General features: G+C 33.7%; 2 protein-coding genes across 2 annotated transcripts; both read left to right on the top strand.

Annotated features, from left to right (window-relative positions):
* Positions 1-505: 505 nt before the first annotated feature.
* On the top strand, positions 506-2,766 carry LOC106419000 (triadin-like). Its single transcript, XM_013859743.3, has 2 exons — positions 506-790; positions 1,130-2,766. Exon 2 carries the CDS (start codon positions 1,145-1,147, stop codon positions 2,636-2,638), a length of 1,494 nt encoding a protein of 497 aa, XP_013715197.2. The 5' UTR covers positions 506-790; positions 1,130-1,144; the 3' UTR covers positions 2,639-2,766.
* Positions 2,767-6,882: 4,116 nt separating this feature from the next.
* Positions 6,883-9,731, top strand: LOC106449597 (flavin-containing monooxygenase FMO GS-OX-like 9). The gene is made up of 7 exons (XM_013891336.3): positions 6,883-7,662; positions 7,809-7,879; positions 7,970-8,128; positions 8,245-8,327; positions 8,942-9,077; positions 9,171-9,344; positions 9,418-9,731. The coding sequence occupies exons 1-7, from the start codon at positions 7,083-7,085 to the stop codon at positions 9,598-9,600; spliced, it is 1,386 nt and encodes a 461-aa protein (XP_013746790.1). The 5' UTR covers positions 6,883-7,082; the 3' UTR covers positions 9,601-9,731.
* The last annotated feature ends 2,403 nt before the right edge of the window (positions 9,732-12,134 follow it).

Genomic DNA, 12,134 nt, shown 5'->3' on the forward strand with positions numbered 1-12,134 from the left:
CTGATACAGCTGAAATGGCTTAAGCATTTGATATTTTGATTAGTTGATTAATTTAAAACTTAGTTTAATGTGTATTTAATCCCGGTTACGATTTGGTTGGTAGTATACAAAAATCAAACAACTTTGATATTATTATTTCACAACATGTTTAGTAGAATTTAGGTATATACTGTACTTCACTTACGCATAATATTATTTTTGGAATATATTATATTGTTTGGCACGAATTATTAAGAAATGATTTTAGAGCACCTCTGTGTTATTTTGGAAGTCAGCATCTTAGATCTTATCTTTTTCAATATAATAATCAAAAGAAGCCAAAGTCGGTCCATCGCGGCAAGCATCATTCTTTACAAAAATACAAAAAGACTTGTTTCTTATCACCGATCTGTCATAGCCACATTAATTTAAGAATATCTTATGGCAATATATTATTACATTATTATTAATACGGACTATTAAACAATTGCATTAAACATATTAAACAAAGTGTTAGTTGCATTAAACATCCCAAAATAAAATAAAAAAATTAGGGGACAAAAAAAATGTCAAAAGATTCTCTCCTTCCCTCTCTTTCTTGACCGTCCAATTTCTGTGTGTATTTTTTTTTCTTCCTAAAAAAAATCAAATCTAACTTTCTCGTTTTTTATTGTTCCTCTGAAACTTTTCAGATCATTCTTCATTCATCATCTTCTGGGCAACTACTAATAGCAACTCTCCAAAACTATATTTTTTTTCAGGTTTTCTTAGTTTATGTTCTTCAGTTTGAATCATTGGGAAGATCTAAAAGGTAACAACAACTTTCTACTTGTATCTGTTACAGTTGACTATGTTACTGTGTTCTAATCATAACCATATCTTGAGATCCTAAACTAGTGCTTTAGCTTTAATTAAGTCTTAATCTCTGTTAAGAGTTAAGAGATTACTTCATCTAATGGAACCAAAAGATTCAATCATGGTAGACTTTTCATCCTCAAAATATGTCTGAATGTGGTTTATTCGATTTGATCCGAACAGTTTAGCATCGAGACACACTTGATCTATCATATGTTTTAGTAATAAATTTTTTTGTTGAATTTGATGATCACTGGATCCATCAGTAATGTTAAATATTGATCTGTCTATGCAGTTCTGATAGACTGCAATGGCTGAAGAGAATGTTTCTCAAGTTAAAGAGATGATACCAGATGAGCATTGTTGTATCCGTGATGCTGAGATCATTCAAGAAACCTCTGTTGAAACAATGCCACCTCTAATGGTTGAGGATGTTCTTCTTCCTCCTCCTCATCCTCCAGCTGCAGTGTCCAATGGTAATGTGAATCCGAGACGGCACTCGACTGGAGCGTTAGGTAAAGCTCAGGCTCAAACGCGTTACCGTGGGAACCAAACGAGCTCTACTCATGATCTTTGTAAACACGGGAAGAGGCGTGAGGAAGATTTGGTGGTCAAACCGTGGAAGTTGGTTAAGAAAAAGGATGTTGAAGGTGAGAGTTTGAGTTCGGTGAGGAAGTCTTTGCAGGTTGCAAAGAGAGATGCTGCTGCTTCTGCTGCTACTAGTGAGGTTGTCAAATCTTCTGATGGTTTACAACGCGCTAAGAGAAGTGAAACAAAGAGTAGTGTCACTCAGAGTGATTCACCTGCTGGTGGTGTAAGAATGGCCAAGAAGACAAGCCTTGATGTTAAGAAGTCTCCTAGGATCAGCGAGAGCAAGAGTTCTAAAGAGGATCTTGTGAAGAGTCTCAGGAAGAAAGAGAAGAAGACGGAGACTGATGAGGTGGTTAGATGTGATGATGTAATGGAGAAGCAGGCTTCAAGATCTTCCAAAGAGGATCTTGTGAAGAGTCTCAAGAAGAAAGAGAAGATTGATGAGACGGTTAGATGTGATGATGTATCGGAGAAGACTTTGTACGTTGTTGAATCTAGTATTGAGGAGAAGAAGATCGTCACAAGTGTTAAGAGTGAGATTCAGCAATCTTCTGTGAAGAAGATTTTAAGACAAAGAACTCCTACACTTATACCGTCTTTGTCACCATCCTCTCAGGAGGTTAAAGAACCAAGGGTTACTAAATCAGATCCTAGGCCAATAAGAAAGACTACTTCAAGGTCCAAGACTAGTCTCTCTGAGAAGAAAGAGAGTGGTTCTGCAACTCTTGTGACTAAGCCAAAGAGGATTGGTTTAAAGGTCACTCCTCCTCCTGCTTCTGGTCCTCCAACGAGGCCCGTGAGTTTCAGGAAAGGGAAAGTTCTTGAACCGAAACAAGAAGATTCTACTCCAACATCCATCAAGTTCAAGAAGAGAGTTGTTCAAGAACCAAAGCTCAGAAGCGACGGGAACAAGAAGAAGAAGAGCCTGAAAAAAGATGTTGGGAAGGTGAGTAGTTATAACAGCGGCGAAGGTAAAAGAGAGAAAGTTGTTTTGAGGCATAGGAAAGTGGAAGCCAAGAAGAAGCTGCAGACGCTTTTCAATAATGTGATTGAAGAGACTGTGAATAAGCTTGAAGAAGTGAGGAAGAGTAAAGTTAAAGCGTTGGTTGGTGCCTTTGAAACTGTAATCTCTCTTCAAGATAATGAGATGACATCTCAGAAGAAGAAGAAGGTACAGAGCAAATCCACATCTTCACAAGTTGTTGAAGGCTAGTCCCTTGAGCTTGATTTGGTGAAGAAAGTTATATAACTTGTGAATGAGAGATACAGTGGGAAGAATGGTTTGTTTCTTTATGGATCCTGTCATGTAAAATTTTCAATGAAGTTATCTATTTTACAGTATCTGATTTCTTCTTTGAAGATTTGTGTATTGCAAAATAAAAACTTTCTTGAGATAGCCTTTAATGCATCACTAAGAGGTGTAAAGTTCTCAAATGACATTTTGAAGAGTTTGATATGCCAAAGGCCCAAAGCAAAGGTGTTTGCATCTCTCTGTGACCAAATTATCAGGCTTGCTTGGATTGGAAGCTTTGTTACTCGGCAGTTTCTTGACAATGAAGCAAAGCGGTCCCTTGTCTTCAACTTTGATGAGAGAATCATCATTTCTACTGGTTTGAAAGATTCAGAACCGATTTTTTTGTTGGTTTTAAACTTTTAATTGACTTAAAAATACTAGAATTAATTTCTCTAAATATTAAATTCTCAACAAATTAATCTCACAGTGGGGGGGCTGACGCTAAAATTGAACGTAGGAATGGGCCTCATACTACAACATGGGCCTTACACAGATAGCGCGTGAGTGTTGTCTCCTCAAGTTTGACATGCGCGCGCACATAAACTAAAACTTGGATGACGTTTTATTTCAGTTACACTCTTTTTTCTATTAATTAATTTAGTTCCATTAATAAAAGTGTATACTAAGCACACATTAGCATGATCGCTATTTTTAGAAAACGGATTTTAATTGTATATAAATTGCAATGATCATGTGTTTTCACATGCTTAATATATAGATAGAACCTGAGTTTCATCAACTATCATAATATTTTCAAAACACACATTTCTTATATATTAACCTGATAAAATTTAAAGAAAACATATTTTAAGTTTGATTACACCATGAAACCAACTTGTTGCATGCAATAAAGTTTGGTTCCATTCCTATACAATTCAATTTTCACGAGATAAAATTTCCCTCTTTCATTATTTTTTTTGGTTTTTTTTTTGTTAAATCAGAGTTTGGTTTTCGTGAGGGGGCATGCATGTAGTTGTAGGATGGTATCATGATAAGATCTAGTGAAATAATTGCTTATGTTCCCTTGCCTTCAAGAATTACTCTTACATGGTGGAGGCCCATATCAGTATTCAACTCCCAACTTCAATAATTTTGTTGTGCATATAAATGCTTATAATATTTACATATGATATTATGTATGTATGTATGTATACGTGACGTATTCGACCATTCGTGATTAGTATATTATTAATAAACAAAATAGCAAGTGAATGAACCGTGACCAAGAAAACTAAAATATCAAGTGTCTCGGGTTTAGTCAAGATTATCAGTTAGTTTAGTTTTCTGGTTCGATTGGCATTACATTCAAACAGTATTGTACAAACGTTTCTCAATCAGTGAAACATAAAGTCTATTTAGTTAAACCTCCTAATGTAGAAGCTGAAGTTTAAAAACATATCGAAATGCGTACAATGTTCAGCCCTTTCAGTCACAAGATGGACTATTATGCATCCGTATTAACAACCAAAAAGAAAAAATGAATGTGCAAAGATTCTCCTCTAACTTGATGAGATCAGCACTACTCATGCATATATTCGCTCTCAAAACTTCATGTGCAGGCAGCCCACCCGTATAGATTTTAGTTATATTAACAGTGCAGGAAGTAGACAAGATCTGAACGCATGCTACCAATAAGGTGCAGACTCGTTAGTAATCTTTATAAGACAGTCCATGTGATCAACTCTGAATTAAAAAATAGAAGATTATTATCAGCGATTCAGCATTTCCAATATGAAAAAACATTAAAACAATTTATATCAAACGAAGACTAGAAGGCAGAAGAAACAAAGGAATTTATGGTCTTTGTCAAAGAAAAAAACAAAGGAATTTATGGAATTAAACACGAGAGGTAGTGTTAAATTCATTAAAAACTTACGTAAATCCACACAAGTAAATCGAATAACACTCGAGTTCAAAACACAAATGTTTTTGATTTTTTTTATATATTTACGGTATGAAATAATCTAATAGTTATTTAATACAATCTAATAGTTATTTAATACATATTCTCTCATTTATTCGGAAGTAACATAATTAAACGACCATATCTTAATATAATGTGTACTAGAATCTGATCCGCGCGCCAGCGTGGTATGAATTTTTAATTTTTAATTATTTATTTTATTAAATGATATATTTGTAATATTCGTTCATATTATATTCATTAAGTAAAATTTTTTTTTTTGCATCTTAAACTATCATTTTTTTTACGAATGTGTGATATCATATAAAAAATATAAAAAATGAGTATAGAGTTAATTAGATAATTTTAAAAACAGAAATTTTTCTTTCGTGTGTGATATCATATAAATAATGATCCGTCCAGTTAACAAAAATCATGATTATTTTATGTGTAATTTTTTTTATTTTGACAATATTCTTAAAACTATATTAAATTTTACATTTAATTAGAATATTTTTAATATCTTTATCTTTTTATTTGAAATGCAACTCAATATTTTTTTAACAATTATAACAAAATATTTAAAAAATATTTTCAGAAATTGTTTGAAAAATATGAAAATTATATTTTAAATTAAAATTATCCTAAAACATGATAAGTTTTGATGTAAACGAAAACTCAAATTATGTCAAAAATAATGATATTCAATGATAATAACAATTTTAATTGATTATTTTTAAAAAATACATTTACAAAAATATTGTTTGAAAGAAAATTCATTTATCTTTCAAATATAAAATGAAAATATTATAATTAAATAATAAAAAATAAAAATAAAAACCATAAATTTAGTAAATGACAACTGAGTTATATTATGCTAAAATTTTCTTTCTAACAATTTATCAAATGACAAATGAGTTATGAGCAAATAATACCATATAATTTTTAAAAACATAGTCATTCTTAAATATTTTTGAATAAATAATTATTTTTAAATTTAATCAACTGAAAATAATATCCGTACAATTGTGTGAGTCAAATTCTAATTTTATTGATGCATGTTATATATTAGTGCTGCATGTTTTAGGTAACATTTTAATGATGCACGTTTTTAAAAATCTTCATTATTAAAATTATGCACGTAAGGATAACTCATGAGTTTTTTTGATTGATTAAAAAACATTATGTCCAAATTTATTTAAGGATATTTCATTAAGGTAACTGAAAAAGACAAACAATAAAATATGAAGTTTAAATTCATTTAAACATATTTCATTAATGTAACTGAAAATACAAGTAATAAATTAGGCAGTTTTATTCGTTTTAGGATATTTCATAAATGCAACTGAAAAAGACAATAAAAAAAAAGAATTTTAATTAATGAAGTAAGAACATTTTTAAATGTGTACTCTTTTAATAATATAGATATATTGGTAGAATATATATATATAGGTAGGTAATGTTTCCAACAAACCCTAAGTACAACTTTTAACAGCAAGGAGTTTCTTTGATTAAGAGGGACACAAAACATTATTGTGCGTCTCAAGACTGTTTTCACATTTCTTTTAACTTCGTCGGAAAGGGTTTAGTTACTTTTTGTTACACATTTTCTTATTTTTAAAGTTTGATATTAGTAGCTGACTCGTACTAATTGTTTAGGGTGTTTTAAAAATTTCACATATATTAATCTCAGGCTTAATATACACGTATCTTTCTAACTTCTTTTGATGAATAATTCATTATATTGTATACTAAACAATCATATATCTGTTCTAGTATCTGTAAAAAACGTCTTTGTGAATGTATGGAACAAAAAATCTAGACTGAGTATATTTTTTGAAGGAAAAAATTAGTAATATAATCATCTGGAGAGAAAATTGTGCTCAAATTATTTTACCAGAAAAAAAAAATTGTGCTCAAATTCGACTGAGAGAATACAAGTACTCCAAAAATATTTACATTTTCTTAAGTGATATCATATTCTTAAATTCATCTTTTGAAGCTAGCTAGGCTAGTTTTACCAATAAGAAATCAAATGCCGAAGCAATGATATAGAATTTTAAAATTGTTTCCTAAGGAAAATGATTATTTTCCAATTCATAACTATAATTCTCTTTTGCTTTTAAAAGGACAAAAATGAAACTAAATAAATACTCCTACTTCTTTCTAAAGGATCTTGTTCAATAAATATTCATATCGTTGGTGGATCGGTCAGAGTTCATTATATATATGTAAATGTGAAATAATTACGTAACCAATAAAAAAGTAGACAAAATAAAAAAAAGACGTATCGAGTAGTAGTAGTGAGAAAGTCTTAGTTTAACCCCAAAGAAGAGAATCATAATTTCAACTATAAAAACAACATCCCGCGAGAGACTACCCAACAAAACCAAATAAACAAGCCATATTAAATCCTTATTTTCTTCAAAATCTCTCTAAGCGAAGGAAAAATTAACAAGAATGGTTTCGGTCACATCATCAGAAGCATCAAGGAGCCGATCAAAGAAGGTTTGTGTGATCGGAGCTGGACCGTCTGGGCTAGTCTCAGCGAGGGAGCTAAGAAAAGAAGGACATAAAGTGGTGGTGATGGAGCAAAACGACGACGTAGGAGGTCAATGGTTGTATCAACCAAACGTAGAAGAAGAAGATCCTTTAGGAGGAAGTAGCGTTCCTACTAATGATACACTTAAGGTCCATAGCAGCATTTACTCTTCCTTGAGGCTAACCTCACCGAGAGAGATAATGGGTTATTCAGATTTTCCATTTTTGGCGAAGAAAGGGAGAGATATGAGGAGGTTTCCAGGGCATAAGGAGCTTTGGTTGTATCTAAAGGACTTCAGTGAAGCTTTTGGGATAAGAGAGATGATTAGGTTCAATGTTAGGGTTGAGTTTGTAGGGGAAGAAGAAAAAAGGGAAGATGTGAGGAGATGGATTGTGAGGAGTAGAGAGAAATCAAGTGGTAAGGTCATTGAAGAGATCTTTGATGCTGTTGTTGTTGCTACTGGTCATTACTCCCACCCTAGACTGCCCTCTATAAAAGGTACTTATTAATCATTGGTTTAAATCGTTATAGTATAAACTTCATTTAATAATTTTATCAATATATAGTAAACATAGTACTAGTTGACATTATGTTGATTATTTGAGTGGATTTTCAATGGTAAAAATATGTCCTATCAATTGTAGGAATGGACTCTTGGAAAAGGAAGCAAGTTCATAGCCATGTTTACCGAGTGCCTGATCCATTTCGTAATGAGGTGATTAAATCTCTCTCTCTATATGTATCTGAATTATATTTGGTGAAGACAATGATGTTGATGGTTATGATAATGACAATGGTGATGTAGGTTGTGGTGGTAGTTGGGAACTCAATGAGTGGACAAGACATATCAATGGAGCTTGTGGAAGTGGCAAAGGAAGTTCATTTAAGTGCTAAGTCACTTGACATATCTTCTGGACTCTCCAAAGTCATTTCCAAACACCAAAACCTTCTTCTTCACCCACAGGTTCTATTTACTTTAGTATATATGTTATGTTTTTTAAAATGTTATATATATGTTATGTTTAATCTTATGTTTATAATTGGATTTAAAAGTTCAATTCTTTGATTTTTGTTTTGTAGATTGAATCTTTAGAAGATGATGGGAGAGTCATTTTTGTGGATGGAACTTGGGTCGTCGCTGATACAATTTTATATTGCACCGGGTAAGATAGATTGGATAAAACAAGAACATCTCATCTTTATATATTGATTAATAATGATTAGAAAACTAATATTCACACCTATTAAAGTAGTCTAACTTGCTACCTTTTGTTTCCGTTAGATAAGACAAATTAACATATGGTGATTAAGGCTACTAAGATAGTGCTTTAACCGTAATTGTTGAACGTTAAGTTCAGTTTAATTAACTACTACATGACTTTGTGGGGTATGATCGAGGTCTTCATCGACATCATAAAATCATATTGCTTCAATTTAAGAAAAATAAAATAAAAAGGAGACAAAGCAACAATAAAGTATGGTTGAATCATTAGGATCTGCATGATATTGCGTAACTTATGTCTTAGTTCTACGAGAAAATCATATCGAATGAAATAATGTCGATCATACATAAGATATAAATTACTGAACCTAAAGCTATATGTTGTCTATTAAACTCAATTGTGGTGGGACTCGTAATGTCGTGTTGAGTGGGCTACAAATCTTTTTTTCACCATTGGTCTCCTCGATAAATTTCACTTCCCTAGTTCTTGGGTTATACTACTATACAATTTTTTACCGTATTAATTTAAATATATTTGGGGGGACCAAAAAACAGGTACTCGTATAAGTTTCCATTTCTTGAGAGTAAAGGAAGAGTAGAAGTGGATGATGATAGAGTGGGCCCACTCTTCGAACATACTTTCCCTCCTTGTCTCTCCCCTTCTCTCTCCTTTGTCGGAATCCCCAGAAAGGTCTCTCTCTCTCTACTTACTTTTGGTTCAAGTAACTAAATTAATCTTTTCATTTTCTAAAACTCACTAAATAAAATAATGGTGTTTTGGCAGTTAATAGGATTCCCATTCTTTGAAGCACAAGCAAAGTGGATAGCACAAGTGTTGTCTGGAAAGTCATCTCTTCCTTCTCCCGACCAGATGTTGCAATCTGTCGCCGACTTTTACCGGTCTAGAGATCTCGCCGGTATCCCTAAACACAACACTCACGACATTGCTGATTTCACGGTACTAAGAAAAATATGTTTTAACTTATTTAATAAAACTTAATCTATATTGAACTGTTGATTTTCTTATATAGTATTGCGACAAGTATGCGGATTATGTTGGGTTTCCGCATTTGGAAGAATGGAGAAAGCAACTTTGTTTGTCAGCTCTCACCAATTCACAAGAAAATCTTGAGACGTATCGTGATTCTTGGGATGATCATGAACTCCTACAAGAAGCTCTCCAAAGCTCTCATTTTACAAATTTCGACTGTTGAAACTCTTCTCTTGTTATGTGTTTTCTTCCTCTTGTTCTTTTATGAAGAAAGAATCTCTATTTCTTTCTATCTACTCTACTCTGTTCTGTTTATGTTTTCGGTTGACATATTTATATCCATACATTTATACATTTGTTTCCTTCAAGTATCAAATCAAAAATTATAGGAGATCTCTGGTAAGAAATATTTAGCAATTTGGTTTGTAATCTTTTTCGTCCAAAAATATACAACCAACAGAAACCATCCGGTCGAACCGGACCAATCTAGGGAAAGAAAAGACTGTAACAAACCACACATGAAATCACAAAGTTGTGAAAAAAAAAAGAGACTAATCAAACTTAAGAGCAACTAGAGAGAGTATTCTCTTTGTTACAGAAGAAGATGATCACAAGAAATGTTTGTAGATATAAGACTAACGCTAGTCTATTTACGTCAAATCCAATGCAGCCAGAAAACCTCTGATTCTACTACTTTCTTTTGGTGATCGACTTCCAAAGAGGTGACTTACCGTCCACGCATCGGTGGTGGAGGTGGTGGTGTTGGTGCTCCATACATTGGACGTAGAAGGCCTGAACCCTTGGGATCAACTGCAGCTCCTGTACCACATGGTGGTGGGGGTGGCGGCCCCACAAACGGTTCACAAACAGGAGGTATTGGTGCTAGTCCACGCGTTGGGGGAGGTAGTGGGCCATGCATCTGATGAGGTGGATGGGCTTTGCGTGATGCATTACGCATTGCTTTTGTTGTATTTAATGACATTTTTGTTGTAGTTTTCACAATGGTTTTACCTCTGCATTAATTAAATTCCTTTGGGAACTGGTCCTTGGCATCCCAAAGCATATCCATCTCATCGCGTTGGACAATTAAAACATTACCACGTACAAATGCTGTGTTGAACATGACCCTAAATACCATCTCCTCACGCACCAAATCATCATGCAAGATTATACACTCCAGAACAACATCCCCTTGAACACGGCAGTACTGGATATCTAACTTCACTAGGGTACACTCTTCCTGCAGATAACATCAAAATAATGAGCATTACTTTTTAGAGAATCGTTTAGCCTGGTATAATAAATCACATATATAAAATAGATGTGGAAACTACACCACCGTCCTAAGTTCAATTGGAAAGCATATATTAGCTAAACAATGTCTTGTGCACAGTGTGATGAATTGATGATCATATTCATATTATGTCACAAAGATAAAATGGTTTGAAAAGTACCTGTTGGTTGAGACGAGTGTGTTTCTCTGTCTTTGGGTGTGGAAAAGAGAAGTATGGAACTTCTGTTGGCTCTGGCTTTAGGGTCCTGACCATAAACCCGTAAAACTGGTTACTTCCCACAAAATGTGGGAAATCTCTGAGAATCAAGCAATCCAAAAGAAGAGGTGTGGCCGAAGGAGGCCAATCAGGGCCTAAATTTCTTCTAGAAATGTAGTGAAGATATCTGAGTTGAGAAGGCTGGGAATTTAGAGGAGACGATTGATGAAGAAGATCCTTGGGAGCCTGTTTCTGTACCATCTCGAGAGTCTTCTGCTCCTCCTGATACTGCTTTCTATACAATAATAGTCCTGATAACATAAAAGCAAGAACAGGCCAACCACCTTTTTCGCAATGCATCAACAGAACATTTGGTTGACCTTCCAATGATAACCAGCTCTCGCTTGATTTTTAAAAGTGATGGATCATCTCGAGAGGTAAGAGAGGGCAATTCTGGTAGTGACTAGGATAGTCCATAACCGTCATGTCGTGTTGAGACAAGACATCAGATATTTGACTCCGCTGGTCTCCTTCTCTAAAGTTGAACACCAAGAAAGATGCATAAGGGAAATGATCCTGTAGCTGCCTACGATGCCATCCAGGTACAGTCTTTACTCATTCTCTCCCATGACAACAAAGAAGTCATGGGAGAAACATCAGTCAAAAGCTGCAAAGAAGAAGAATATGAGATGAGCATTTTAGACCTGGTCAGTGGAACTGCTCTTCAAAACATATGACTCATAAGAAAAATAGAACAAACTATGTATGACCAAATAAATAATTGAAAGCTAACAGAGACTAGTGAATACCATAGACACGCTCTGAGATCTCGACAAGATGATCCGGAGGATTTTTGTAGAAGAACAGTCGGAACAGAGACATTTGTAAACCCTAAACCAAACAGGTAGCTTACTAGACAAGCAACACGCAGATTGTTATTGCTTGCTCTGTTTACTATAGAGCCAAAACACCTTATTGACCTATTTAGATCAACGAACCCTAGTTCAGAACAATATGATGACAGGTTTCAAAAGTTACAAGAGAGAGAGATTGAGAGAGAAACCCAAAGCGCAGTTTTGACTTGTTATAAAGACTCTGTACATAACTCAAAGGTCGAAGTCTAACGCACGTTAAGAGCATTTGTTTATTTTTTTTCATTATAAAAAAAAAAACAATTTCCTTTACCAAAAAATAAATGATTACAAAAAAATAGATTTCGTCTCCCAAATTTTTTTTTTGGGGTGTAACTGATGCAAGATAAAGATTT

This window comes from Brassica napus, chromosome C9, assembly GCF_020379485.1.
Source record: "Brassica napus cultivar Da-Ae chromosome C9, Da-Ae, whole genome shotgun sequence".
In the NCBI taxonomy this organism is placed as follows: domain Eukaryota; kingdom Viridiplantae; phylum Streptophyta; class Magnoliopsida; order Brassicales; family Brassicaceae; genus Brassica; species Brassica napus.

Excerpts from the sequence above, each read along its gene's own strand:
- LOC106419000 (XM_013859743.3), top strand. The coding sequence starts at position 1,145 with ATGGCTGAAGAGAATGTTTCTCAAGTTAAAGAGATGATACCAGATGAG.
- LOC106449597 (XM_013891336.3), top strand. The coding sequence starts at position 7,083 with ATGGTTTCGGTCACATCATCAGAAGCATCAAGGAGCCGATCAAAGAAG. Across the intron at positions 8,129-8,244 it reads ACCTTCTTCTTCACCCACAG|ATTGAATCTTTAGAAGATGA; the intron begins GTTCTATTTACT and ends TTTGTTTTGTAG. Across the intron at positions 9,345-9,417 it reads ACGACATTGCTGATTTCACG|TATTGCGACAAGTATGCGGA; the intron begins GTACTAAGAAAA and ends TTTCTTATATAG.